This window comes from Oryzias melastigma, linkage group LG23 (assembly GCF_002922805.2).
Source record: "Oryzias melastigma strain HK-1 linkage group LG23, ASM292280v2, whole genome shotgun sequence".
NCBI classification, from domain to species: Eukaryota; Metazoa; Chordata; class Actinopteri; order Beloniformes; family Adrianichthyidae; genus Oryzias; species Oryzias melastigma.
The window spans coordinates 4,971,879-4,997,187 of record NC_050534.1 but is presented as its reverse complement, the minus strand read 5'-3'; the positions used below and the strand labels follow the sequence as shown (position 1 = coordinate 4,997,187).

At 37.9% G+C, this 25,309-nt stretch overlaps 1 protein-coding gene and 1 long non-coding RNA gene across 3 annotated transcripts in view; one reads left to right on the top strand and one right to left on the bottom strand.

The window, feature by feature from the left end:
* The window catches only part of LOC112158922 (chloride anion exchanger), a 27,686-nt gene extending 3,777 nt beyond the window's left edge, over window positions 1-23,909 (bottom strand). Inside the window, exons 1-16 of one of the 2 annotated variants that reach the window (XM_024292629.2) lie at window positions 23,751-23,909; window positions 13,796-13,972; window positions 12,836-12,975; window positions 9,684-9,794; window positions 9,331-9,491; window positions 8,470-8,634; window positions 8,234-8,386; window positions 7,902-7,984; window positions 5,907-6,054; window positions 5,683-5,796; window positions 4,251-4,328; window positions 4,067-4,162; window positions 3,828-3,934; window positions 2,951-3,020; window positions 1,784-1,876; window positions 1,593-1,688 (exon numbers count right to left, since the gene is read on the bottom strand). In XM_024292629.2, the coding sequence (XP_024148397.1) occupies window positions 1,593-1,688; window positions 1,784-1,876; window positions 2,951-3,020; window positions 3,828-3,934; window positions 4,067-4,162; window positions 4,251-4,328; window positions 5,683-5,796; window positions 5,907-6,054; window positions 7,902-7,984; window positions 8,234-8,386; window positions 8,470-8,634; window positions 9,331-9,491; window positions 9,684-9,794; window positions 12,836-12,975; window positions 13,796-13,926 (1,746 nt within the window). In that variant the 5' untranslated portion in view covers window positions 13,927-13,972; window positions 23,751-23,909. Of the gene's footprint in view, window positions 1-1,592; window positions 1,689-1,783; window positions 1,877-2,950; window positions 3,021-3,827; window positions 3,935-4,066; window positions 4,163-4,250; window positions 4,329-5,682; window positions 5,797-5,906; window positions 6,055-7,901; window positions 7,985-8,233; window positions 8,387-8,469; window positions 8,635-9,330; window positions 9,492-9,683; window positions 9,795-12,835; window positions 12,976-13,795; window positions 13,973-14,244; window positions 14,347-23,750 lie in introns of those variants that run through there. The other variant, XM_024292637.2, reaches the window with a different exon arrangement.
* LOC118598073 lies at window positions 4,023-13,032 on the top strand. The gene is made up of 2 exons (XR_004947169.1): window positions 4,023-4,179; window positions 12,843-13,032. It is a non-coding gene; the product is annotated as an uncharacterized LOC118598073 (long non-coding RNA).
* Window positions 23,910-25,309: the final 1,400 nt, after the last annotated feature.

Genomic DNA, 25,309 nt, shown 5'->3' with positions numbered 1-25,309 from the left:
TAACAATTGTTTATATTTTGAAGCCCAATGAGGCAAATCTCTTTGTGATTTTGGGCTATATAAATAAAATTGAATTGAATTGAATATTGCAATATGTCTTTGCTTCGTAAGAGTCCTGTTCTAGTATATCACAATATAGGAGTCCTTTTCTAGTATATCGCAATCTCTTTGTTTCGTAGGTCATAGTGTGCTTTTTAATATCACCGGTCATATTAAACAAGAGAGCTCTGTGAGAAGTACTTCACTTATGAAGTGGTTGGAAAATGTACTACATCTGTTTGCTCTTACTCCTCATCCTTTTTTTTACTATCCCACTGCAATTTTGCAAACAGTAAGATCACGTCTTGATTCAGTTGCTCCACCTAAATATAAAAAGACAAAAATCAAACCCACAAGCCCATGTACAACTGAGAAAATCAACTCTTTAACACCGGGGACGTCACCAGCAAAACGTACATTTTCCATTTTTGAAATTAGTCTTTTGACAAATTTTATTTTTGTTTATTTTGTTTATAATGAATTTATGTGGAATTAATAATTACTTTTTTATTTTTTTTCTATGCTCTAGTCAAGTCCATGTGTCTGCCTATCTTACTTTGTCCCAAATGCAACTAAAACAGGCAACAGATCTTGTTTTTTCGATTTGACAGAGATATTTTGGAGTCCAAATACTCTTCCTTTGATAGTTTTTAAAACATCTTTAATTGTACATTTTTTTTTTAAGTTCTTGGAACATGAGGGTAATGTTTGAGCACACTGGCAGCTCTAACCTCTCATTGTTATGCAAATCCGATAGGTCCTCACCATGACCGTTATTTTGCTTTGATGGCTCTTTCCTAATTGCATGTTGTCTAATCGTGGGCCATAAAAAACCATAAAGTTAAATGTAAAACCACAGAGTGACGTCTCTCTCACTGACAGTTCCAGGAATTTAGTTAATAAAGTTCACTTGATTATCAGTTTTCATCTATTTGTGCCAAAAAGTGTATCATAAAAAATCTAACCTGAGCAGGTAATCCCTCACATAGAGATATGTCCAAGAAGGGTCATGGGAACCAGATCAAAACAAGTCAAGACTCTATCGATAAAGCATCCGTCTGCTGATTTGGAGATTAGGAGAAGATGTGTTTTTGTCCCTAGCAAAAGATAATGATTGATACCGGTGAGAATTGAAAGCTCTTTGCTTCCCTGCGACGTCTTGAGACAACAAAAGTGAAGCTGGTTTGTGGATTTTGTCACATGAAGTTAGTTTTGACTAAAATATTTACAGCATGCGTTACTTTTCCTGTCCGGTGAAAGTTTTTCTAAGTTTTAATTGTTTTAACTCATCATACATCTGGTCTGACTATGTTTGAATATCATTTTTCTTTTTGAACAAAATCACCTTTTTCAAGAGCCTGTCTAATGCAGAGTAACCAACAGTTCAAAACAACGGAAAATGTTTGACTATTTAATTTTCGAGAATGAATAAAGTGCTTGACTTCAAATTTAGCGGAAGTGTTTTGTTCTTTCAGTGCTGATCTGAAAACAGCTGAAAAAACAGTGGAAAAAAGAAAATGACTGATGTGCAGAAAGTGTGATAGAGATCTCACCGACGTCCACTGCAGATCACCATTCTTCAGAAGTTTCTTGATCCTTCTTAAAGCCGTATTTCTCTTTTTTAAGATTTGTAGTGGATTAAAGCCCAGCTGAGGAAAAAAAAGGCAAGAACAAGATTAAAGAAAAAAGGGGATTTGCTATATTATTTCTTAAGTTTTACTCGATAATTACAGGATTACCGTACCGATTCTACCAGCTTGTTCCTGAAAAAGTCAATGTTGGCAAAGAAGATTGGAGATGGAATCCTGAAGATTTTCACTCCTTCAGGCTCATAGATCTAAAAAGAGTTAGTATCCCATTATGAGTACAAAATAATTTTTTTTTTCTGTTATTTTCCTTTGAATGTGTTCAATAATGAACCATTACCTACAAATGATTGAAGAGGAACCAGTAGAGCATTAAATGACGTGTTTGTGTGTTAAATCCTCATGAAAAATATATTATATATATATATATATATATATATATATATATATATATATATATGTTCAATTAATAGCAAAGACACAGAGCATTGGAGTCTTTTCAGAAATGCCCTTGGCTCCCTGTTGCATATCATCACTGTTAAGTACTAACTTGACTATCAATTTTTAAATTCCCAACAGAAATTGATTAACCTAATTAGTGGTAACACGTGTACCCTCTGCTTGCAGTCCCACAAGATGGAAAAACAAAAACTAAACAAATAATTTCAAGATTTTAAGTGCATCTGAATCATTTTATCTTTCTTTTAATGACTATTTTTATGCAATTGAAATGTCTCCTTTTCCAGATCGTATTTTGTAATAATAAGTATTACGTTTTACAGTCTGTGATTCAGTGTTTTATTAGTGTATTGGGTAAGCTCAGTGGCCTCTCATTGTTTTTTACTGATAGAGCAGAGCTTTTATCTATGGACCTTAGTTGCCTCCTTTCAAAATGAAATTTCTTTCATTTTCAATGAAATTAATAAAGAAATCCATGTTAATGTGAGATAGCCACCAAGGTTCTATATACCTTTACTTCCCACTTTTCATTGAATATCTATATTTGCTGTTGGAGAAAGATTATACAAAAACCCCAAAAGAAGAGATTTTAGATTAAATGTGTGAATATATTAAAAAAGAACTATAGCATTTGAATGGAAATCTCAAACCGTTAATTGATTTCAACATGCTGTTAAAAAATCCCCCAAATATTTAGATTTGGGTAACAGCAATTGATGTAGTTTTTGTCAACAAATAATTTTTTTTCAAAGTGCTAGACCCATCTTGTCATAAAACTATGGTGTGTGATGAATAGCCAGACATATCTGAAACAATAAAGTTTATCTGATTTCATTTAATGCTTGATAGATAGAAAAACAACTTACACTGAGGTAGTCCTTCCTGTCTTTGTAGATATCGGTTCCCTTAATGTTTGCTAGCAAGCTACAGCGAGGACTGGAACACACACAAAGCATAAAGCAAGTTTAAAAAAACAAAAAAAAAGCTTTAGCTTTAACTTAGTTTGGGTATAACATATGAGCGAAAAGCCAAAACTGAACTGATAACAGACAAATGCTGGTAATGTATGGTGGAGCTGAAAGGTTTTATGCTAACTGGGAGTGAGTTCTTGAAACAAGGGATGTTATAAGGCTCAATCTGAATTCCTCCCTTCTCGCTTGTGAAATGCAAGAGGTATCTGACATAAATGTTTTTAATATCCTCCCTCCAAGTAGAGTGATACAGACCCCTCCCCCGCGAGTGAGTTCTGCGTCGCGCAGTGCCGCGGAGGAGAGGAGGAGAAGCACTTCTCTTCACGTTGGTGTGCTCAGAACCACAGAGGTTTACATTTAAATGTAAGTATGGACTTTTGGTTATAGCATTTCCTCTTTAAATGTATATATCCTCAGTTGTTATGTATAGTCGAGCACTGGAAGGTTTGTGCTAAAGCGAAACCGGCGACTATCGAGCGAAAGTGAAAATCAGAGATTTTTCCATAACTCTCCGATTGGAGGGCTGAATGAAGGGGAAGGGAGAAGAGAAGAATTTGGATAGGGTCTAACTCTATAACAACTAAAAAAAGAGGTTTAGATTGTTACTAAATAAGACTTTTGTGAGAACCATGACTGTTAATCTCGATAAAAGCACTGGAAACACCAACACAACATCTGTGCCTTTTAAACCTACCATGAAACGGAGATGGCCAGCAAAACACAAATACGTAAAAGCGTGAAATGTGTAGCATTTGTCTGTCTTGATACTCACAACTGAACCCTCAGCACAACACTGATGAGCTCCACACCAAGGCCAACAGCCAGTCCAAGATCCAGCCCCAGCAGGATGGAGGCAGTGCAGGTGCACAACCACACCACCTGGATTTGAGGAAAAACATTTTTAACAACCTTGTTTTCTGTTTATCAAGCACAAACATCTTTGATTATAAGATCGTAAGACATTTAAACAATTTCCAAAGATGTGGTATTGCTGTGTGTGTGAGCTCTTACACAGTCGGGTTTGTCTCTCCTCCACAGATATGGAATATCTGTGAACTGCATCAGCATGCCCTTCAGATTAGCGATGACCACAGCACCCAGCACAGACTGGAAAACAGTCAAAGGTTAGATCAAACCTGCCGGAGGCTTGTAAAAGATTTAATATCACTAATTGAAATGGATTAAGATTACACACTTTTGGAAGTGGTGCCAGAAGAAATCCAATAGCCAGAGTGACTATCATCACTATGATAGCTGAGAGCAAACCAGCTACCTAAAAAGTAAAGAAGACATGTAAAACATACTAATATGATTAAAAATAAAAATTATTGTGAGTTCTTGCTGTACAAACAAGCTTTACGGGATGATCTTTTAAGTTCAAGGGTTTTATAGTGAAAAATGGTGCCTCCCAATCTGTAAAATTGGATTTGTTTGTCAACTCAAAAATGTAAATGCTGCTTACACTGATAATCTACCAAAACAGGCTTATAAAATCCTAGAAAGATGCAATTCCATTTAACTACTGGGCAGGAAACTTCTGGAAAGCGTTCATGTCTCAAGGCCAAAAAGAGAATTATAAGCAACAAGCCTTAAACCAGCTACTCATTAACATTTTCTTGATACTAGATCAGATAGTGTAGCATGTGCACACCTTGGAAGGTCCACATGGAGAAAGAATAGTGCTTTAGTAATTTAGTACAGCAATGAAACAAACTGTATGGTGTCCCTGAAGTACAAATCACATTGTTAAGATTGCGACAGAAAAAAAGGAAAACAAACATTACATTTTAGAAATCAAACAAAATTCTTGAAATGAAACATAACTCTACAAAAAAAGAGATAAAAATGAAACGCTCTGGACAACATAGATATTTTTCCAGAAACAAAAAGTTAGAAAAACAAAATAATATAAGAAACTGGAAAAAATAAGTACTGAGGGACATTGTTGATTTGATGATGATTTTAAAAATGTGCCACATACGTTTTTGGATTAGTATGAAAGAAATCCAGTATGGCTTGATGTTAAATAAATCGCTTGAAATGATGGACAAAAGTCATCATCCAATCAGAGATGTCCCACAATACCGACCTTTACTGGTTTCTCATTGTGTTTCGCTTTTTTAACATTTCACTTTGATTTCTCAAAATGACTTGTTTTTCTTTTTTTTTTTTTTTTTTACAGAAACTGGAAAAGTTAGATGCTGCAGGAGATTGATAGTTGAATGATGTTTGTTCATCATTTAAATCAAAACTTATTTAGCATGAAGGGATACTGGATCCATCCACTCAGTGATGTCCCAGAGTACTTATCGTTTCCAGTTTCTTTTTCATTTTATTTCTGGAATTAATTTGGTTTTCCAAAACTTTACATTTTTTTTCACTTTTTGATTTCTGGAATTTTGTTTTGACTTCTAAAATGTACTGTTTTTTTAAGTACATTTTAATATTTGTTGACTAGTGTACTACTTATGTTTTTCAACATTGATGTCTCCTTAAAAAATAAACTGGGAGGCAAGTATAGTACCAAACGGATCTTAGAGTCTGAGGTGTACAAAAAGCCAATTGGTGCACAAGCTTGTGGACGTTTTTGTAAATGACAATGTTTAATTTAAATTCTTTTAGTTTACCTGAGTTTTTCCCCCGGTGCTTTCCTGCACTGCACTCCTGGAGAGAGCTGTACTTGCTACAAAAGACTTGAAGGTAGCTCCAAACATGTTACTGACTCCAAAAGCTATCAGCTCCTGCAAAAAGGTCAAATGTAACATTTGTAGAAGCAGCAGCAAAGAAGATTCCAATAAATCTCAATTTCATCTTATCAAGATTTTCAGTTCAATAAAATCCATTTCCGTACCTGATTTCCATCTACAGTGTAATCGTGTTTTACAGAATAAACTTTTGCCACTGAGAAAGCAACTGCAAAACCCACAATGGCCATCGGAAACGCGTCCATCGCCGTCTCCTGGAAGATCTGCAGGTTTGGGGCCACTGGAGATTCATACCTACAGAAGATAAAATCCAAATTAGTTTTGTAACGTTTTATTCAAACATTAGAAATATATATGAAAACACGAGTGTTTTTCATAATCAGGTTCCAAATGTCAGTCCACTTTAAAAGACTGGTGTGTACTGAGTTTTGAAATCGACCTGCAGAACTGATGTATAAGCTTAAAATAACCTGTATAGTACTTTTATATTTAGCTGTTTAGCTATCAGTTGTTTTGCTATTTAGACATTTTTCTGAATTAAGATATAAACTTACACACACAGGCATTTGCACACATCCATCGGTCACCTATTCTGCAAGTTATCCAACTTATTAGATAGTCATGTTCATCATAGACGCACTTCAACTGTGAGAGACACAATAGTAACAAAGAATCCAAGAAATTGATTTTTGAAACAAATATTTGTATTGGTGCAGAAAAAAATTGTTTCTCTGCAAAAATCAAGGAATTCTGTTTGTCACAGACTTGTTACTTCTTCTTATATCCTCTACTGGTTACCTGTGTTAACTTGACCTGTTTGAACTGCTTATATATATATATATATATATATATATATATATATATATATATATAAGACACCTGTCCAAACCCTTAAGCAATCTGCAACCTCTCCAGCATGACCACTACCAATGAGCTTTCAAAGGACACCAGGTGCAAGATTGTAGACCTGAACTAGACATAAACCAATTTATGATAAGCAGCAGCTAGGAGAGAAGAAATCAAATGTTAGAGAAACTATTAGAAATTGGAAGAAATACTAGATTACTGACACTCTCCCTCCACCTGGGGCTCCATGAAAGATCTCACCTGGTGGAGAACAAATGATCTGGAGAAAGGTGAGGAAAGAGACCAGAACTACACAACGATTAATGACCTGAAGAGAGCTGGGACCATGGCAACAAAGGTTACTACAGTAACACACAGAACGTTGCCATGGATTCAAATCCTGCAGTTCTACTAAGGTACTCCTCTGGAAGCCAGCACATGTCCAGATAGTTCTTCAGAACCTATCTGGATGATCCAGAGCAGGTCATGTGATCAGATGAAACCTCTTAAGCTTAAATGGCACTTGCTTTGTTTGAAAAAGGATGAGCTGCATCCAAAGAACACCATACCCACTACGAAGCATGGAGGTGGAAACATCATGCTTTGGGGTTGTTTTTCTGCAAAGAGGACAGGACTACTGATCCCTATGAGGGAAGGATGAATGGAACCATGTGATTTGAGATTCCGGGGATAAAAACATCCATCGGTGAGGTCTTTGAGGATGAAATGTATCTTTATCTTCCAGTATAACAATGATCATAAACACATCACCGTGGCAACCAAGGAGTGGTGACATAAAAAATGTTCTGGGAGGTTCTTGCCAGTCTCTGGATCTCAGTCCAACAGAGAATCAGTGGAAGTGGTTGAAAGTCCAAGTTTTACAGCTAAAACCATTAAAACCTCACAGCTCTTGAGAAGATCTGCATGGAGGAATGGACCAAAAACGATAACATTGAAACCAGGGTTGCATTTTAAAGTATTAAGTCAACCTTTTGTCATTGACCAAATACAGATTTTCTGTTCCATTATTCAAATAAATTCTTTAAAAATCCAGCAATGTGATGTCATGGATTCTTTTCTTTTTCATTCTTATTCTCACAGTTGAAGGTTATTTACAACATTATCAAAAAACACAACAGAACTTTTCTTTTCAATTGGGACAACTTTCAGAACAGGTTGACATGCTTTTCAACTCACTTTCCTTTACTCTATCTATTGTGGGGCAGGTTTAAAGAAGAATAAGACATTTAGGTTTTTTTTTATTTTCATCTTTAAATGAACTTCTCTGCTCTTACCCTTGTGGAATATGGCCAACAATATCAATGCCGAACTTATTCTCAAAGTCGAATCCATATGAAAGTCCACATGCTATCACAGTCTGTGGAAGATTGAGGACAACACTTTATGCTGGATTAATAACACTTTCTTATGCAGTTTTACAGGTAGCAAACATTGGCTGGCATTCAGGTGTTGGTTCATTGCTCTTTTCAAATGCTTGTTTTTATGAGTATGAGGTCATGGGTAAAATTTCATTTTATCAGTCTTACTGATAAATCAGTTTAATAAACTCCAGCGCCTCATACTTTGGAAATATACAGAGAGACGATGTTACACAACAAGATCTTACCATAATAACCTCAATCGGTATGGGCACAGGCAGCTTGGATTTGAACCTGTCGTTCACCTCTTTCACAATAAACACAATCACCATAATTACCAAGGAGATGACCAGGTCGCACAAATTGGTGGAGGTGATCTTGTTAAAAATGACCTCCAGAGTCTGAAAAAGAAGAGTTCACAGTAACATGTTCATATTCCATCACTCGTGGCTTATGAGCTCAGACTGTGTTCATTTGTATTTACATAAATAAGTGACAGTGGTCCACTGAAGCCTGGAACCTGCAGTCCCAGGACAAACTTGAGCTGAGAAACCAAGATGTGGATGGCAGCAGCTGTGGTGAAGCCAGAGACCAAAGTGTCGGACAGATACATGACGACAAAGCCCACTTGCAGCAATCCCATTCCCAACTGGAAAAGAAGACAGGGAAAATTGAGTGAAAATGCAAATGTTTCTTTCAATTATTTAAAATTTCTGCCACTGTAGTCCACGCCAAGTCAGGCCACATCAGATGGGAGTTCCTGCAATCATATTCAAGTCGTGTCATCCTATGTCCATCAAATTTGTTTGGGGTCGTCGGGGACATCCTCCTCCAGTGGAGGGTCTCTGGGGGCGCAACTTCGTGTTCCCTGGACCTGAGTATGTCGCCGCTCATCCCCCTTGGCTATGTTTCCTGCTCCCGGGGAGGGTCGCCGGGACTGATCCTTTTTGGGCCTATTCCTGAGGAGAGGTTCTGAGACCCCTCACATCCGCCCGGCTGCAGGAACTCTAAAGGTTTTAGGGACTTTTTGTTTTGTTTCTTCATCTCCCCTAATTTTCATCTGTGGAATATGCACAAAATGTTCGTTGTGGCTGTGTGACACCGCCTTAAGAACGAAGCTTTGGTCGCAAGTATTGGCTCAAAGTAATTCTCAGTTTTCCTCAACTCTTTCTGCCATAAAGAGTCAAAACAGCACACCAAAGTTTCTTACCATGGCTAACAGGACATTTCCAGCTACACTACCTTCAACACATCCGACATAAAGTTCACCAGGAAACATTGACATTTCATTTTCAAGATCTAGCTCTGATTGATCCAGAACATTTGTTCTTTTCCTTTTACAAACCTGCATGATGCCAACAAGGAAACTCAGAGAGGAAGCCACTAAGACTCGTTGATCATCTATTGACAGGCCCTCAAGTCCTGTGATGTTGACAGGTGGCCCTTCATCCGGAATGATTCTGGTCACCACTGAGCCAATCATCAGACACAAGACTGAAAATGGACCTGGAGGGATAGCGGAAAAGGAACAATTCAAATTAGTTTTGTATTTCTGTTGCATTTTTTTCAGTCTATCTCTTTGGCAAAAAAAAATATTTGTGTTGGACAAGTGAACAACAGCATTCTGGACAGAGGATCATGGAGTAGAAGCACGTGTAAACCACCCTGACTTCAACTAAATGCCAAAGCCAGACTTACCCACTGAGATGTGTCTCGAAGTACCCATGAAAAAGTAGATGATCACAGGGAAGAAGGCGGAAAAAAGTCCATACCAGGGTGGCAGAGAGGCCAGCAGACAGTAAGCCATTCCTGTTTCAGAAAGACACGTAAAAAACAAACACAGGTCTTAAAAAACATTGAAAGATCCATAAATGTCCAGAGGGCCAAATGTAATAAAATAAATTAGATCCCTGAGGAATAGCAAAAAATGTAATTAAACTGCGAGAAGCACTGAATGGCTTTCGGCGTTCACCAAGGACACCCATGCTACAGCTCTTACTAACCCATTTGTTCCACCAAAACCCTTACCAGGTCATGTATGGGGCCACTTTAACAAGGTCAAACTGTTTTTGATTAGTCAGTTTGTCTATTAAATATTAAAGTACTCTCTTGATGTCACACTTTGTCGCCTAATGGCAACACAGATTAGGTGAAAGGTTCATGATGATTTATGTTTAAATATTGTATATGGTTCCAAGTAGGGGTGTAGGAAAAAAATGATTTGGCGATGTATCGCGATATTTCGTCTGGCGATACTTGCATCGATATAAAAATGTTGACATGAGGACATTTACTTAATTATTTATGAGCGTCCTTCCCTGTCTTGCTTTTGTTTTCACTTCAACCTCCGACCGCTAGTTGGCAGCAGAGCGCACTGAACCATTCAGAACCACTTAAATGCTAGATTTAGCAATCTTGCAGTCACACTTTTAGAAACTTATGAGTCAAAGCACATTCATTCCGTTTTTTCTTAGTGGAAATCAGACAATACTGACTGTTCTCTTAAAAAACAAATATTTCGTAATTTACCAAAAGAAAAGCAGCATCAATTTCCTAGTAAAAGCAGCTTGTATTTGAGATACAGTCGCTGTGCTTAATGCTGTGATCATTAGATAAAATTAATTTTACCATTTTTTACACTGACAGACATTAAAATTCAGGAAGATTCAATTCAAGTCATACTCTAAAAATACAGTGAAAATGGCTTTGATACAGTCTTGGGAAATATGTTACATATCATATCGTGAGGCATGTATCGGGATACGTATTGTATCGCTGGACTCTTGCCAATACACACCCCTATTTCTAAAGGTTTGACTTGGGAGGGCCTCATTAACCCTTAACCGGCTACCCTTAAATACAAAATCTTTACCATACTGTAACGTTTCAACCATAACTCCAGTAGATTCTCAACGAGCCGCTTTTCTAATTCAGAATCCACGATAACTACAGTGTTAACGGTTGAAAAGTTATTTACATTTCAATAAATGCATTTTCATTCAGACTGTAAGTGTGTGGAATGTTTGGAAAAGGTTTTATGTTCCTTTGAGGGGTGAAAACTAGGAGAATGTTGTTGACCCTGGCAGATTTTGACAGTCTTAATTGCCCCCTGGTTGCTTTAGTCAGATATTTCCTTGATTTCCTCACAATACAAGATGAAAAAAGACACAACTAGGGTACAGTGATTAGTCAAATAACTTTTTATCTTTAAACTGATCTAGAACTGATACTTTAATTAAACTCCATTTAAGTTTGCGAATGTTAAAAGACATCAATGTTTTATGAGACATAACTTGATCACCAGATAGCCTATCAAGATCTCCATCTCCAAGATTTCTCAAGAGATTGTTCATAAAAGTTTGGTTCAGAATACTCTCATATTATATGATCATTACATAAAGCTGTCATTCACCGCATCTGCAAATACAGATAAAGCAGCTGTTGATATCGTGATCTAATCACAGAGTGTTATTCCATTGCATATGATCTCGTTTGGGTTAAATTGTCAAAACTAATCAGATTTCTTTCTGACTGTCCAAGTTTACCCATAGCCCCCAAATGACTGAGAGTGGCACCCCTCACCCCACTAAAATAAAACCAGTAATATAATTAATGAATAAACAGTTAATGTTTAATGAATTACTGCTTTTATGTTGCTTTTATTATTGCTTCTATGATACCCGGTGCACATGGACGAGCGGCCGCCTTTAATTTCATCACGTTCTTTGTACATTGACAGTATCGACTGTAAATAGAGAACTGAACCGAGTGAGTGTGACAACACCCGTAGAAAAGGACTTGCTTCTGTTTTCATCTAAACAAAGTCAGTTCAGTTGTGGTACGGCCATTAGTTCCTTTGGAGCCCGAAATCGCCAGTAAGCAGTAATCGGGGCCGAGTCGGTCCGAGTGGTTTCCATGGCAACCACTGTCACCAATCAGGAGTGAGCTTGTTGGTAGACCACAATCCTACCAATGCGAAATGTGTCGAATACTTTGAAACCACCAGGTTTTATTGATTGATTGATTTGGTTTATTTCGAGTTTAAATTTAAAACAATACAAGACAAAAAAAATCTGATTTTTCAAACTTTGTTTTATTTTTTCATTTAAAATTTTAAATAAAAATATGGAAAAAACCCACTCATGTCACATTTGATTCATTAAATATAGTGAACTTTATTTTATTTTTTCATTAAAAATTTTAAACAAAAATATAAAATGAAACCCACTTATGTCACATTTGATTCATTAAATATAGTGAATATTAGCTGAAGTCAAGTAGAGTTTGATTGATTGCTTGATAATAAGAAGGAAGAAGTGATCTTATATAATCCCTACATAGTCATTTTATGTTTGCACAGTTTTCGTAATCCAGTACTGATCAGATTAACCACAGACTTTTTATCGGATTGATCAGTTTATAACTTTAATAACTTGTACTATAGAAAAAAATATAAGAAAAATTGGGATTATCAAGGATATTAAAGAAAAAGGTACCAGGGCAAGAATAGTTATTCTGACTAATAAAATGACTGAGTTAAAGCTGCTTTTTTAGAGAACCTCCTCTTATACAGTTTTGTATTCTATTCTCACATGTATAAATATTGATTTTTCAGACAAAAAATCATGCTTATTTATGTTATTAGTTTTTCTTTATATGTCAAAAGAGATCCCTCCATAACAGCATATCTATTGTTTTTAATAGGCATAATAGTTTGTTATGTCATGTGTTAGATTGTCTGGGTGGTGTAAACTATACGGGAACTTCCCTTTGCTGCAGAGTCACTGAACCCTGAACGATGGAGCGTCTGATCAAACTAGTGCTGAGCGCGTTTGTTTCTCTTCGCTCACCTTGCAGGACGGCCACCAGTCCCGTGCTGATACCAGACACGACGTCGGGCAGCAGCCACTCTTTGACCCGGTAGATCCTCATCCAGCCGATGACCGGCAGAAGGGACAGAGCGGCGTTCTTGGCTCGTTTGGCGTCACAACTGGAATCACAACAAACACGAAATGACACCGGGGAAATAAAGGAATCCTCGATTAAACTCTGTCTCGGATTGACTTTATTGTCCCTAACAGGAAATTGAGTGAATCTTCATATGATCATAACTCATATTTGCAAATTTCGTTGCACAATTTAAACAATTAAATCATAAAAACAACATTTTCTTCTTTTTGCCTCATTTCTTTCAAGCTATCTCAAATAAAGACATAAAATATTCAATCAAATAAGTCCAAACAGTATTGTGTCAAACCAAAAATCGTGGCTATTTTAAGATTTTTTTTTATATCTACATGACATGGAATGGACTTTAACTCTAGAAACAATAGTTTTTTTGTTTTTATCTCATTCTTGTAGTAAAATTATTTTCCCAATGATGTATTTTCATAGAAATAAAAGCACTAAAGAGGGAGTTTATTCGCTAGTAGTCTTAGTTTTTGGATTTATATGTAAAAAGAAGTTCTAAAATATCAAGTCTGAAGCTCGTCTTCTAAAACAGGAAAAAGATGGCCAAAGGGTAATTTTGTCTAAGTTTAGTAGAAATTCACAAAACAAAAAGCTACATTGAAAAAAACCCGAAGATAGTCTTTTGTTCCATTTCAATGAAAGGTTTTGTTCTTATATTTCAGTTGATGTCACATAATTATATCTATAGCCACTATTACTGGAAGTTTAAAACATCACATTAATAACACATAAAAGCAGCTTGTTGGAAAGGTTCCATAATCTGCTTTTGAAGCCCACCCAAACCCCTGCCTCTCCACAAGAACACGGATCTGAATCCACAGGTGTTGAGTTCTCCTTACGTGAAATAGAGCTTGATGTGGTCCAGCATGGTCTTACGGCGCCTGCAGACCTTCTCGTGCTCGTCCGCAAAGGAGTCCTCTGAGTACAGTGGTCTGTTCACCACGTACTGCCTGGCTCCTGGTCGCATCATCTTGCCTGTGCCGCTTGAAGGACCGCTGCTGCCTTTCTACGTGTCCCTAAGGCACATTAATCACATTAGGTCAGAAAGAGGGTCCTGCCTTGCCTTTGAACGTCACTGTCAAAGATTATTAAAGACAAATGAAAAAAGACCAGATCCTTCAACAGTTCACAGATGTCAGGTTTGTTTTGTTCTACTCTGAAGGAACAGGCCTCAAAGACAAACACTAAAAGACTCTTAAAACTAGACAAATTAAAAAAGTATTGAATAATATTTATAATTTTTTGTTGCCTTAAATTGACTCATTTGCATCCCGCTCATCTCACATACCTGACTGAGTCCTAATCTGCTCCGATAAACTTTTCCTTCCTGCTGCTGTAGCTGGAGATCAACTGAGACCTCAGACAGTCTTGCCATCAATAAACGTGCCCTCGCCTGCTTATCAGGCCTGTAATTATTAACAGCAATCATGATGAAGTCCCGGCTTCACACAACTGCTGGATGCCTGACTTATCCTTGACCATTGTTCTCTCTGATATTCGTAAAGCACAACATTTGGCAGAAGGTGTGGTCAGAGCAGGCAGGACGCCGTGCTGCCAGCCGTTGGTATGTGTGAAGGGGTATCAGGCGGGTTCTGAGGGGAAAATGTCCTTTAAAGTCTGGAAAAAAGGGTTAAATCAGCAGCAGGAGGTAAAAAAATCAAACCTGAGAAACGGTCAGTGTTTTTTGACCGTTCATTCAAGTTAGAGAGCAGAAATGGAAATCCTTTGATGATCCAAAGTTATCAGGAATTGAGATAAAGAAAGTGCCTGATTCCCTTTGCTCTATAATGACAGAAGTTTTAGGGTAAACAGCTGACTCGCACTAACCAGAGTAATAAACTGATGTCATCCGACTGCTGAGAGGATCAGGCTTCACAGCCTGCAGCATCCTATTGGAGTTTGATTGACTTAACAATCAAGCAAGTCTCAACTGTTGACAGTTATCATTCTCCAATTAGTGTTTTGTCATTGCAGTAATTTGGTTGCACGTTTGTAGCCCGTTTTCAGGAGCAGAAAGCTGCACCATCAATTCAGAAACCCCTGAAGGTTTCTTTCAATTCATCCAATGAAAAACGTCCATCCTCTCCACAGTATGGAGGCCTAAAACCCTTCAGTGTAAATTATTGTTCACCGGTAAAGACCTTTATTAGCCACAGGTTAGATAATTTAGTTTTTTTGCAGCAAATTATAACTAATAGAATGAAACAATATTAGTCCAATTTTTGCCAATTGCAGAAAATGTAACAAAAAAAGTTTCTATCTAAATGTAAATCTATCGGTTTCAACCATATTATAATGTTTATTCTTCATTATAAACAACCCCAAACCAGTATTTTGATCCATTTACACTGTATATTCCTCTAAAAACTTGCACTCTAAGCACCAGCTCCTCCCAACCCACGAATATGAGTGAATATCATGAACTTCAGGAAGAGTTTTTGCTGCCAGCACTGCTCCCAGGCTAACAAAGACACTCCATTTCTCAGTTCAGCTAACGGTGGAAGCCGCTAGCTTCACCGCTCAGCTAGCAGTACTCGGCCACTAGCCTCGCCATTCAGCTAGCAGTACTCTGCCGCTAGTCTCACCATTCAGCTAGCAATACTCTGCCACTAGCCTCCAAATTCAGCTAGCAATACTCTGCCACTAGCCTCGCCGCTCAGCTAGCAATACTCTGCCGCTAGTCTCGAAATTCAGCTAGCAATACTCTGCCGCTAGTCTCGCTCTTCAGCTAGCAATACTCTGCCGCTAGTCTCGAAATTCAGCTAGCAATACTCTGCTGTTAGTCTCGCCATTCAGCTAGCAATACTCTGCCGCTAGTCTCGCTCTTCAGCTAGCAATACTCTGCCACTAGCCTCGAAATTCAGCTAGCAATACTCTGCCGCTAGTCTCGAAATTCAGCTAGCAATACTCTTCCGTTAGTCTCGCCATTCAGCTAGCAATACTCTGCCGCTAGTCTCGCTCTTCAGCTAGCAATACTCTGCCAGTAGTCTCGCCGCTCAGCTAGCAATACTCTGCCGCTATACAAAGTACACTTGCTTTGCTGCAAGTATTGCTGTTTAGCTAGCGGTGCTCTGCCATTAGCCTCGCTGCTCAGCTAGTGTTGCTCTGCTGCTAGTCTTGCCACTCAGCTTGCAGTGCTCTGCCTCAAGTCTTTCCGCTCAGCTAATGATACTCAGCTGCTAGCTTTGCCACACAGATAGTGCTGCTTTGCCATAAGTCTCGCTCTTAGCTACTGAATGGTGCTCAGCTGCTGGTTTCGCCACTTAGCTAGAGGTGCTCAGCTGCTAGCCTTGGCAGTCAGCTAGTGTTGCTCTGCCACTAGTTTTGCCACCCAGCTAATGATGCTCTCTAGCCTTGCTGCCCAGCTAATGATGCTCAGCTGCTAGCTTTGCCGCTCTGCTAGCGATGCTCTGCCGCTAGTTTTGCCACTTAGCTAGCGGTGCTCCGCTGTTAGTCTTGCCGCTAAGCTAATGGTCCTCAGCTTCTAGCTTTGCCGCTCAGCTGTTGTTTGCTCTGAAAGGCTTAAGAAAAGCAAGGTATAGGTCCTTTAAGATACTTTTTTTGCTTCAATAAGGCAAATATTTTCCCTAATACCTTTCAGAATAAAAACTTATTTTGTACTCCAGCTTCTCTGTATTAGTGCAGTTTTAATAAGGGATAATTAAAAAAAAAAATTCTCTCATTTTTTGTCAAAACTTTAAACAAAACATACGTACATATTTATTTTCTAAATTGAAAAGACACCACTGAAAGGCTTTTTCTAAATATTCACATACTTTCTTACCTGATTGTCAGTCACACTACAAACTGAACAAGTCTACAAATGCCCCATCAGCTGAATTTTACCTGTTAAAATAATTAACTTGTTTTAAACTTATGAACATCTTTCTAAAGGATTGAGGCTCGAATAGTTAAAGTTTGACTCATTTTCTTTTCAAAAACCTCAAATTCCAGGCAGAAAGACTGACTCATGACTATGAAGCCTCCTGCCCAAGTAAGCAAGATGTGCTGCGTCTGATAGAGGAGAAATTCTGAGAAATGAAGGATGGTGAAACCCGACTGAAGGGTGTTGCAACTCTCCAACATTCGGCTGATAGAAGTGACCAAGCACGAGCCGTAAAAATGTTCAATTTACACCATGTTTGTACTCAGCCTACAATCGAACAATTCATTCTGACAAATGAATTTAAGTGATTCAGACACAACTTCACCAGCTGACACCATCCATTCTTACAGAAGAAAAATTGCTTTTTGTGAAAAAGAATAACGTGTTTCAACAGGGCATTTAGGATACTAATAGTTGGTTGTTATCAATGCCATTTTCACTTTTTTATCTAATTGCAATAGGGCTGCCACGATTATTCGACTAATCGACGACTAATCGACTATTAAAATAGTCGACAACTATTTTGGTCGTCGATTAGTCGTTTTTTGTTTGTTTTTTCCTTGTTTTGATCTTAAAACTACGGTTCGCGCCTTCTATTGCGGGGGTCTTCCATTCTCTTTGTCACACATGCGCAGTGGTGCTAATCCAACGTCACAGGAAGTTCTCGGTAGTCTCATAACGACACGCTCGCTCGAAAATATGGGAAGCATAAGGAGAATAAAAGAGGAAAAAGTGTCAAATGTAATTTCTGCTAGACAGAACTTGTGTTCCATGAGAGCACGATGGCGATAAATGATCACCTGAAGATGAAGCATGTCGTGACGGACTTTGATCACGCTGAACAGAGAGCTTCGTCTAGCTAAGCTAACATCGGCGCTAACACAGCTAGCTCCGCCGCGGCTGTCATTACTGCACTGTTTGGAGATGAACCAGAAGATCTGCAGCAGGTCCGTGTCTACGGCGCTTCTGTCTGCATAGTGAACGTTTCATAATCTCCGCTCTTCTAACCAAACGCCGCGAGGACGGCGCGGATAACGAGTTTACACTGGAAATGAACCGCTCGTCCGAGGCTTCATTCATATTCCGCGCCGCGATCACGTCGTTAAATTCGAAGAGCGGATTATGAAACGTTCACCGCGCAGACAGAGAGGCTGTGTGTCGGTACGGATCTGCTGCAGAGTTATGGAACGATTTAAAACTACGAGTCCCAGAAGTGAAGGAGCTCACCTAAAAGTCCAGAGCTAAATTTACAAGATTAGCATTACATTATCTGCATTAAGCTACAAGTAAATATAACCTAAAGTCACAAAACGACAACAAAAAGCAAAACAACCACAACATTAAAGAAGTATCACAGATTTAAGGGTTCTCCCCCAAACTGAAAATATGAAGCATCAGTCTGCGCATGTGCAGTGGATGTAGGTAGTGAAAGAAGTACTGATGTACATTCTAACATCCCCTGCTTTTCTCCCTTTTTTAAAAAATATAATTTTCTCCCTTTTTATTTATTTTCGTTGTTTCTATGGGCATTCTCAGGTTTTTTATGTATAGGAATATCTTGAGTTCAAAGATGTTATTAGTGTTTTGCTTTAATAAATGGACCTCAGTGAGCAAATATTTTGAGTGTGTTTATATCTGCAAATAGCTTTTAAAATACTTTGTACATGTTTTATTAAATATATGTTTTAAAGCTTTAAAAAAGAATTGCAGGGTTTTAAAGAGTTTTCTGTTGTTGATTCGGATTGCATTATTTGATTTAAGTCTTGTTTTAATACCAGAAACAAATGAAGGACAAAACCTGCATGATTCATTAAAAGATTAATAAACTATTGTCTTTATTTTAGATAGAATATAGCTTACAGACCTCAAGTTTAAGGGTAATAATGGTTAAGATGAATGTTTTACATCCAGTCGCCGCACGAACCGATTAGTCGACTAATCGAAAAAAATAATCGGAGATTAGTCGACTATTGAAATAATCGTTTGTGGCAGCCCTAAATTGCAAAGAAACTAAAGCATTCTGCTGGTACACTGCAGTTGCATGACCAGTTGCGTGGATATACAGTACCTTGCATGTGCCTGATATAGTTAATGAATGTTAAAGGAAATCAAATCATCTCATTTTCACTGCTGTATCATTATGAGTGTGAAGGATTGGCACTATTGATTGGGTCAAACATCATTATATGGTCGAATGAACAAACTTTGTAGAGGTCAGATACTACCGTCTTTGAGAATGAGTCATTGCTTTCTTTCATAGTCTTACTGTACATTTAAAGATTTACCATACTGATTAAGATAGATTTTGACATCCCTTATTTTTCCGTCATTCCCAACCTTGTAGTACTTACTGTAAATTCCAAAGTTTTCCACTGGATGGACTCCAAGAGAGTCTTATTGCCTCTTACTGCGCCTGTTCTTCTTACTTTAGTGCCAAAGTAGAAGTGAATCCTTGAACACTTCAAAGGGAGGATTCCTCCATAAACATTTTTGTAGTGGATTTGATTAGAAAAAGTTTGATACCATTTGGTTTATTGGTTTACATAGCAATGTCAAAAGTGACGTTTTTTGACAGTGTTTCTGCATCTGCACATGATTTACATCTACACAGGTCGTAGGTTGTTTTTTTGTGGTTCGTAAACTTTCCCACCTCAACACTTTGCAATAATGACAATAGACTGGTCCAGTTTCAGGATCCTACAAGTTATGATGTCGGAAGGTTCTACTGTGATAAGCTACAGCAGAAGTTTATCCAACTAAACATTTATAAGTGTCTCTATGCCTCTTCAGATTATCTTTAGCTGCGTTTCCATTGACAATTAAATTGTGCTAATTCGATTTAGGATTATAAATTTGCCAAATAAACTTGCATTTTTCGAAATAATGTTTTTGCACTCAGAGGAGGTGATATATGACATATTTCCCAAAACTGCAATGGAAACACTTTTTTCTAATTAATGTGACTAACAACCAGATACCACGCTTTTCCCCCAAGCTTCACACAGCCCATCAAAAGTTAAGCGTGTCATGTGGAGGTGTTGGATCCACAGTTTTCGTGTAAAATCACCAACCACCATTTCCCAAAATCGCTTCATCTCCTGAATTAGACACTGACGTCTCTTTTGACAGATGATGAATGTAAATGTATCTGCTGTAAATCAAAGCTTTGTTTTCTGAATGATTTTTTGAATGATTTATTGCATGAGTTGGTTTGTGTTTATTTCCATAATCGAAACTGTAATTTCAAAATTATGGTTTTTCAACATTTCTAGAACTTCAATAAAGCTTTACACATATGTGTGATGGAAACAGTTAAAGGGATTTTTTGAATTTATGATGAGATGCATCATTTTAGTTGTGGTAAACTCAGAGGATATTTGTTTTACGTAGAAGTGGATGCAGTTTATTGTCCTTGTTTTTTTTGGGGTTTTTTTGTAATACTTTGTGACCAAAACGAAGCACATAGATGGAAAGGCTACATTTATGTTCCTAACTGGTGATTGTCTATAGCACAGTAAAGAGTAAAAAAAACCTCATGTTGAAATGTTGTGCTTCTACAGTTACTGTAAGAAGCCGGTCAGAGGTTTACGAGGGTTACAGGAAGTAGGGAATGTACAACAGGTGAGTTGGGTCAGAAGTCACCAACTTACTGTGACTCTGCAAACCTTCAAGCTTTATGAGGCCTTAAGATTAGCCTGATAACAGGATAAAGTGCTTCATGGAAGGGGTTTGCTTTGTCAAACCATAAGTATGATGCAAAGCGTCTGATCCTCTGTCGTAAAGCAAACTGACACTCGAGTCTAGAGCAGAAGAGACGCCTTCTCGGGAGGGACAAATCCTCTGGTTTCTCCGTCTGGTATTTTGGTGGATGAGTCTTGGTTTGGTTATTCCTAGAGAAATCATACCTGTCTGTCTGCATAGCACCATGTTTGAAGTTTAGTCCATAAAGACATGTAGGATGTAGATTAATGTGGAAGAACCTGAAAGACCTGCACTGTCTTTACCTTGAATTGTTGAGACAACATTAAGATGATTTAGGGTAAACACTGCAGGCTATTATGATGGCATCCTTCACAATTTGATCAAATGTTGGCACCTTAGAGACAGACATGTTTGGGACAGGACATGATTCAGTCACTATAGCATAGGTTTTCTCCTGAAATGTTTCATGGGAATTGTTATGGGATCTTTTAGTGAGTACACACATTAAATGTTTACCTGACCATTCCAGTGAGAACACACCCTTATATTATCTAATGCTGTTTGTTACCAGTCTTTTCTTCACTTCCTGGTTTTTCAGTGGACCCTATTTTGATTTAGTTGACTTAGACAGGCCTGTTCTAAATTCATAGTAATATTTCTGTTTGAATTGTTTGTTCGAATATTGCTGCTGGTTTGTGATTGTCATTCCTTCTAGATTTTTCTGTAATAAAATGTTTACCTTTATTTGTTTATGTAAGATAAATGTATTGATATGATTGCTAATTGGATTAGCCTGGTGAGGAGGAGGAAGACCAGCTATAAAAGGACCCTAACTCTGTTGATAGTGTTTTTTTTTAAATATATAAAGGATGTTGTGAATGCACTTATATAACCTAAACATATAAAAGAAGAGAAATATAATATTGTACACCATGCACATGGTGTCAGAAGTGGGATCACCGCAGCCCTGACGAGACCGAATGTAGCTATTGATAAGTGTGTTGTGTCATACGTAAAAGTCCAGCATATTGAAAGTAGCTGACCTTTTTGCCAAACTTTTTAAATATTTACCCCATCTTTATTACCTTTTTGTGGAAATTTACAGCAAACAAATGTGCTATAAAAGCATGGGTCTTAAATGGTAAATCTTAATGCGAAGTTTGAAGGTTTGGAAACTATGTAAATTTGACCACATTCTTTAAATGTTAAATAGTCAACCACTGCTGAACTATAAAACCACCCGTTTACAGTTATCAGTTTGTTATTTATCTTTACTCAGAACAACACAAGCATAAATGGATTAAAGATAACTCTTTTACTCCCTGGAATTCCAAGATACTTTCTGGGCTCCAGGTGGGGAGTCTAAGTATTTTGGGTTTACAAATAAAAGAAGGTTGGCAGGTGGATAGGAAAGGTGTTTACTGTCGTGTGCTCATTGTGTTGGTCCGTTAAAGTTAAGAAGGAGTTGAACCAGAAAGCAAAGCTCTCTTTCCTGGTTGATCTTTGTTCAAAAACTCACCTCCCGAGGTCCAGATACAAATCAGTTCCCTCTGTAGGGTGGCCAGTAGAAATAGGGCGAGGGGACAGGGGGACCCTAGAGAAGAGTCGTTGTTTCTCCCCATTGACAGGAGTTTGCTACTGTGGGACTGGCATCTTTTTTGGAACATCCTACCAGGCTGGAACACTGAGCAAGACCCAGATCACTACGTCTCTCGGGTGGCCAGGGAATGCCTTGGGATTCTCCCAGAGGAGCTGAAGGTAGTGAATGGAAAGAGAAGGGTCTAGAGATCTTATGGTGCATTTACACTGCTTCAAATTCGCATCTGCTGCCTCTCTTTTGATGCATATCAATGATGCCTTGAAGGCCATGGAGCAACCACTAAAGTTTTTTTGACTTCATTCGTTGTCACATCATGGAAAACATGACTGATGTGGAACGAGTAGCTTGGGTTTATATGTTTTGGAGAGCTCTACAGAGGAAAAGGAAAGTATGTTACTGTGTCTGGGTTCACCAGATCATTCAGTCTCTCCTGGTGCGGTGTACTTCACTCCTGCAGCAGAGCTGCGTCTTTGTTATGGACATTTTAAACGTTTCTTCCGTCTGTCTGTGGCCCAGTTTTAGCATTAACCTGAGAGGGGGAAAATAATAAGAAAACTGGAGGATCTTATAAAAATTGGGCTTTGGACGGCCAAAATGCCAATCTTCACGCCGCTTTTCCTGGCGATCTATGACCCTTTCGCTTGTCGCTAATGTACAGACATTTTCAGACCATAATCATCCAAGTTCCCAGAGTCAGTGAATGCACCAGGACTGAGGTTACCACCCTCATTGATTGTGATTGCTCCTTCGTGTTAGTCCCACCCCCACACGCCAGAACTGGGCAGAAAGTTTAAAATCTAAAATTTTCCGATTCAAAGACCAGAAAAAGAATTGTTGAAAGTGAAATTTTTAGTTTTGATACTTAAAAATGTGAAGCTGAATATAATTAAGCTTATATTACAATTGCAGAAAGTTTCAGACACTGCCATTTTTCCTTAACACCAATATTTCAGCTTGAATTTTCTAGTTGTTTTATCTGGGTTTCAAATCTGTATGACCCTGATTTGGCTCCATACCTAACCGTCTAACTCACTCCAACCACTGTGTAAACCTCTGAACTAAATGTTCAAACAGTTAAAATAAAATTATTCAAACTACTTTTTCTACAGTTTATACATAGTAATACCATATAGATATCAGATAATTTTTACATTTTATTTGAGTTGTTTGGCTTTAGAAAAACTTTACTTGAGATAGATATTAAGATAATCCAAATGTATGTATATATATATATATATATATATATATATATATATATATATATATATATTGAACTCTGTTTTGACCCAGTACTTATCCAAAATTGTAATTATTCAAAATGACTTTTAATAATTTTTTTAACACAGACTTTTAATTCATTACTGCATTAAATTGCAGAAACCCATTTATTGCTGTGACAGGAGGAATCAGACGAGACAATATAAAGTTCTCCCAACAAATTACATAATAATGTGACAGAATAATTAAAGGGATGAATTAAATCAACCATAGAAATACAGATTTTCCAGATCTGATGAAAATCATCATTAACTGAACCAAGTTCTTTAACCCAAACACCTTTGAGGAGACTCAAAAAGTCATCAAAAATGAGTAAAGTTTCTCTTACTGAAGCAGACTGGTCCGTCCCGTCTCTGTGGGAGCGCTCATATTTCAAAGAGAGCATTGACCAATTTGTAAAAGGGTGGGCTTACAGTTCAAATGTTATCTTGGGATGAAGTCAGTGGGAGAGAACATCAGGCATGTGAGCATATTTGCCTCTGTGACTAATAGTACCAACCAAGCAGTGCTCCTGCACGAGAGATGTAGCAACCGCGTCTGAAGTCCGAGTAAACAATGCTCTGCCATTCGCCCCTGAGCTTAAAAGGATCAGTGATATCTGCGATGTGTTGAGCTTCCCTGTCTGGAAACCAAAAAATGCAACTGCATGCAAATAATGCAACCTATTCCAATTTCAATTTCTATTTTATTTATATAGCCCAATATCACAAAAGAATTGCTTCAAAACAGTAATTTTACAGAACCAGAAGGTCCGTCATAAAATATATGCAATAGCTAAAAACTAATAAAACTGGTTATCCCTGCCCTTAGACCCTCCTTCCTGGTAATAAAAAACTCCTAAAAAGACATGATTCAGGAAAAAAGAAAAAAACTTCAAGGATGCCCACATGAAGGAGACATCCTCTCCCAGGACAGACAGGTGATTCACCAGGACTGTTAAAGAAAAATTACCTTATCTAACTCTACAACTTCGTATTTGAATAAAGTTCAGCCTGATAGAACTGGGGGACAAGTGGGGGCGAGGTCCACAGCCAAGATGAGCCAGAGGCGCGGTCCACAGCCAAGAACAGGAGGAGAGGTGATCCACCAGGAATGTGAAATCTCCCCCCGCTCCCCCCGAGGGGAGTGGGACAGAAGAACAACATGTGAATCACACTGCACCAAACAGAAATCTCACCTTACATCTAGAAAATTAACTTTCTACAGAAAACAAAACGACGAGCTCACCTCACATGAATAAAAAAAGGACAAATAAATTGGTCATATGAGTCACAATAATGTGACTGCAATAATGAGAACCACCATACTGGCTTTTTGTAAAATTAAAGCTAGTTTTAAAGACACAAAGAAAAAAAAAGAACAATTTTTCCAGTAATTGCCTATAAATTATATAGATAGATCCCAGTTCAGTGCTTCCGTGTGCTGGTTCCAATGTCAGTAAGGACATCTGACATCAAATCAAAGCCAGAACAATTACGCAAATGCCAAGCCATAAAAGACAGAGACTCTGAAGCAGGAAAAAGTTTTATTTGAAAACTGGTTCAGGAAGTGAGAGAGATTTATGCTCAGCACCGAGCAGGATGAGGAACCATAGTGAGTGGGTGAGATTAGATGAGAAGGAGATAAATGCAGATGGTTTGGATATGTTGAGAGGAGGAACAGTGAGGATGTTGGAAGAAGGATGCTGCAGTTGGAGCTACCAGGAAGGAGATCTAGAAGAAGACTAAAGAGGAAGTTCATGGATGTAGAGATTGAGTTGAGGTTGGTGGGAGTGAGGAGGATTATTGGCAAATTATGTTTCTTAGAAAGAATGACCGGCACTTTGGCCAACTTTCAGTCAAAAGTGAACCTTTTCTGATTTGACTTTTCAATGTTTGTTTGTACACA